Source organism: Dermacentor silvarum, chromosome 1, assembly GCF_013339745.2.
Source record: "Dermacentor silvarum isolate Dsil-2018 chromosome 1, BIME_Dsil_1.4, whole genome shotgun sequence".
Classification (NCBI taxonomy): domain Eukaryota; kingdom Metazoa; phylum Arthropoda; class Arachnida; order Ixodida; family Ixodidae; genus Dermacentor; species Dermacentor silvarum.
In genome coordinates, this window is record NC_051154.1 from 307,009,204 (window position 1) to 307,013,997 (window position 4,794).

Here is a 4,794-nt window from a genome sequence, read left to right on the forward strand (position 1 = left end):
AGTTCAGTGACATGTGATGCACATACAATGCCCATGTACGGAGCTGGCAAGAAAGCGTGGGCAAACAATATTCCTCATCAGTGTCAGTTGATAATGCTTCCCCAGATTCATTGCTCCTTGAATCCTGCATATCCTTGGATACAAGATCGTCGCTTTGAGAACACGATGGGGACTCATCACAGCGAGAACAACCGGGGAGAACGGGCGCCTCAGTAGTGCCTGCGGCACCTTCCAAGCCCCTGACATGCGTGGCCCCGCCCACGTAGGAGAGTTGTTGGGGTTTCGTTAGTTGAGCCAGTTCAACCACGGAAACCTCCTCGACCGCTGTTTGAAATGCTGAAGCACTTGGCTGCTCCTGTGACTCATCTACATGAGACAAAGCAGCTTTTTCGCGCGCTCTACGCCTGCGCCTCTGTCGGGGGCCGACATCGTCAAGTGAGCGTTTCGTTCTTTCCATAGTGAATAAACGCTGCGTGGAAGTAAATCGGTACCAAAAATGACATATGAAAAAACGCGTAAGCCCGCACGCACCAAAGCCATCGCTCCACAGTATACACAACACGAACACGCAACCATCAGGAGCACGGTGATTAGGAGACACACCTGCAGCCCACAATATATGCAGCGTACAAATCACGCACACAGGACGACCGCTAGTCCAGGGCCAGATCCATAACTGCTGAAGCGCGTTAGCCCACACGCACTAAAACTTTCGCTCCACAGTATACACGTACACACAACCATCAGGAGAACGGTGATCATGAGACACAACGCCCGCAGCGCACGAATCACGCGCACCGGGCTACCGCTAATATACAGGGCCAGTTTCAAAACTGCTGGCGCGCGTTAGACCGCATGCATCAAAGCCTTCGCTTCACAGTATACACAACACGTACACGCAACCATCAGGAGCACGGGGATCAGGAGACGCAACGCCGGCAGCCCACAATATATACAGCGCACAAATCACGCGCACCGGACGACCGATAATACAGGGCCAGTTTCACAACTGCTGCAGCGCGTTAGCCCGCACGCAGGAAAACGATCGCTCCACAGTATACAACACACGTAGTACACGCAACCATCAGGAGCACGGTGATCAGGATATAAACGCCTGCAGCACGCAGCGCACAAATCACGCACACCGGACAAACGTTTGCAACGGACGACCGCTAATCCAGGGCCAGCAATTATGAGCTGCTCGTCTTTTGCCAGAAGACAGATGTACCTTCGAACAAACTCACCTCCTGATGAGGAAGATATTTCTATTTCGTACAAAACGGACTACACTTTTTCCATTCGCCGCTCACTTCGTTTCACACTGCGTAGTTTCACTAGAAGCAATCGTAAATGAGCTCCTTCTGCAACATTTGCGTATGAACAACTAACCGCAATAAAAACATTCAAACGTATTTTAAAATAACAAAAAAATTGTCCAATAATACTGCTTCCATGCTTATATAATTGAGAACACACAGCCCTAGCAATGCAGATATTTACAACGTCTAAAATTTAACACTGCATTTTGTTTTAGTCTCGAAGGAGATGCTTGACGTCAAAAATATAAAAACGCGATTGGCACAACTTGAGTTTTGTTTTGAATCTCAAAGGCTATGCTTGACCTCGAGCATATGAGGGCGCAGCTGGCACAGCATGGGTAAGGTCCCTCTATGTTCCAAAGGTAGCGAAAACCATTATTCAAATGGGAAAGGAGAATTTCCTTCCCGCCCTCTACCCCTCCCCCGACTTCTTCGCCGTTTTCCGCTCTACCATTGGACGAGGCTTGACACGTGACGAATAACCCGCGCCGCTTTCGTTTTCGCGGGAAAAAGGCGCCATTAGTGAGCGTAGAAACACCGCGACACATGTGCGCTGTGCGTGAGCGTAGGCTTTCTACATTTTTGAAGACGCGCTCGCTCCCAGCACGATGCCGACTTGCTGTGCTGTTGGATGTTCAAATAGCATTGCCAAGGGGGGCAAACTTTTTGCGGTTCCTCGTGGCAAACTAAACCTCAAACGGCGAGCGATATGGCTCCACCATATCGGAAGAAAGAACTTTGACTGCCACCGAGGGAGGCTTTGCGAGGTAAGTCGATCGCTACTAAACCGTTTTGTGTATACGTGCTCCTGGAAGCCTTTCCGATCAACGGAGGCTTAATATTGACGCTTAGCTCGAACGAAAAAAAAATCAGCGTGACATTACCGGCCGCGTTTTCTCGTGCGGTTTCAATACCTATGAAAGCGAGATCATTCTAGCTGGCTCGTATTGGGCACCGTGTACCTGAAACTGCCGACAGTAAATACAGCAGAATATTTACTGTTGGGAATTTTCTTTCCATTTGCGAACATTTCTGCACACGCCCGAGAATCACTTATTAAAGAAGTCTGGTTTCTCTCTCAGCCACCGCGCAGACCATAGATTTCGCGAAATTTGGTTGCCACAAGTCGTTTGAAACAGATTCCGCAAAGGTTGGATGTGACGAAACTGGGGGCTTTAAAAATATTCACAAGTTCTTTTTAGGGTTTATTTTGCCACAGTGCATAAAGAGAGGATGATGATCAGATGCCTACGATAAAAAAGGAATTGGCAAGTACCTAACACCAATTCACCAAAGTAATGTAACTTGCAATATACTGCGAAGCTGCCCTTATGGAAACAGATGTAACTATGATTTTAACTACGTGTTTGTTCTTTAACCCTATAATTGAATTTCTTTTCGCAAGAACTATATGTTTATCTGTAGGCGAGTTTCATGCGTTCTTCTTTTTCTGTGATCTTAGTTTCAACTTTTTTCATTTGTCCCCATTTTTCTCTTACGAATTTTCCGCGTGTATGTACAATTAGAGGAGAGCTTATTATTCGCTGGCCATTTATTCGTTATGCGCTTTTATTATTTTGTCCTAATTTTGACCAAACTTGTAACTTTGTGTACTTTTGACTTGTAAATGGATAGGAACAGTCTCAGTGCAAGGACACTATCCTGTTTTCGCCGTCGTTGTTTGCATGTATTCATGCACGAAGCAAAACATTTTGCAGCACACTTCGGCAATATTTCTTTAGGAAAAATGCAGAAGCTGCGATGGAGGATGTCTGTTTTTTTTCAGAAACACTTCACGGACGACCAGTTCGAACCAGAGATTCTTGCGAGGACTGGCTGTAAGAAGTTAAAGCCTAATGCAGTTCCCTCAATATTTCTGCATCGGCCAGTTCCAAAAGAGCAAAAACCGCCGCGCAGAAGGCAAAAGGAAGTCGTTTATGGTGAGGCCTTTATAGCTCTTTGTTATGTCGACATTGATATTGTTGTTTACATGATAATAAAATTAGCGTGAGTCACTGACAGATAAAGTACTCCCTGCTTCCATCTTAATCAGCTGTGACCCTGAACCACTCTGCCGCTAATCATGTGTCTCACTGTGACGACAAAAATCCTCGCGTATAGAATGCGTAGTTACAAACCTCATGCTTCCAGCTGCCGCCTCGGACAAGCCAGGGTCATCTGCTGAGACGACCCCAGACCCTGAACCAACGTGCGACTCATATAGTGAGTGGAAAGCAGTGTGACCACAGATATTCTTCCCTATATGTGTACTTACACACCTCATGCTTACAGCTGCTGCCTTGAACAACCCAGGATCATCAGCTGAGGCAACCGCAGAACCTGAACCGACTTGCGGCTCACCGAGTTAGTAGAGAGCACGGTGACGACATCCTTCCCTATAATCTGTGTAATCACACATGTCATGCTTACAGCTACTGACTCGGACAAGCCAGGTTCATTAGCTGAGACAACCCCAGACCCTGAACCGACGTGCGGCTCACTGAGTGAGTTGAAAGCGCTGTTACGACAAATATTCTTCCCTATAGTCTGTGTACTCACACATATCATGCTTACAGCTACTGACTCGGACAAGCTAAATTCATTAGCTGAGACAACCCCAGACCCTGAACCGACGCGCGACTCATATAGTGAGTGGAAAGCAGTGTGACCACAGATATCCTTTCCTATATGCGTACTCACACACCTCATGCTTACAGCTGCCGCCTCGAACAACCCAGGATCATCAGCTGAGGCAACCGCGGAACCTGAACCGACTTGCGGCTCACCGAGTGAGTAGAGAGCACGGTGACGACATCCTTCCCTGTAATCTGTGTACTCACACATATGCTTACAGCTACTGACACGGACAAGCCATGTTCATTAGCTGAGACAACCCCAGACCCTGAAACCACGTGCTGCTCACTGAGTGAGTTGAAAGCGCTGTTACGACAAATATTCTTCCTTATAGTCTGTGTACTCACACACCCCATGCTTACAGCTGTCGTCTCGAACAAGACAAGCGACAGGATGGAAAGAAGCCATCAGTCAGAAGGGCCGCTTACACCGTCATTAGAAGCAGCGCTTACAAAGCGAATATCCGAGTTAGAGCTGCAACTTCGAGCAAAGGAACAGCAGCGGTTACTTGCTAATCGTAAAAAAACCAGACAACTTCTGAAATGAACAATTTAGCGTACGGACTGCACGAGTTCTTAAACACCGATCAGATACAAACCTCAAAAAGAACACGATGAGAGGCACGCCATGGACTGAGAAAACTTTGAGGAAATGCCTGCAGCTCAAGTTAGCGTGTGGAAAGCTGGGCTATAAGCTTATGAGGGAAATAGGACAGCCTCTTCCAGCAGAACGGACGTGGCAGCATCATCTTCAAAATTACAAGTTCCAGCCTGGTTGGCTTCATGGCTTAATGCCAGCATTCGCTTTAAAGGTATGTTTTTTTTATCACGAACCCCAAGTC

At 47.1% G+C, this 4,794-nt stretch overlaps 1 protein-coding gene across 1 annotated transcript; it reads left to right on the forward strand.

Moving 5' to 3' along the window:
• Positions 1 to 1,762: 1,762 nt before the first annotated feature.
• On the forward strand, positions 1,763 to 3,987 carry LOC125943083 (uncharacterized). Its single transcript, XM_049661445.1, has 5 exons — positions 1,763 to 2,086; positions 3,106 to 3,259; positions 3,471 to 3,542; positions 3,612 to 3,683; positions 3,752 to 3,987. Exons 1-5 carry the CDS (start codon positions 1,928 to 1,930, stop codon positions 3,985 to 3,987), a joined length of 693 nt encoding a protein of 230 aa, XP_049517402.1. The 5' UTR covers positions 1,763 to 1,927.
• The last annotated feature ends 807 nt before the right edge of the window (positions 3,988 to 4,794 follow it).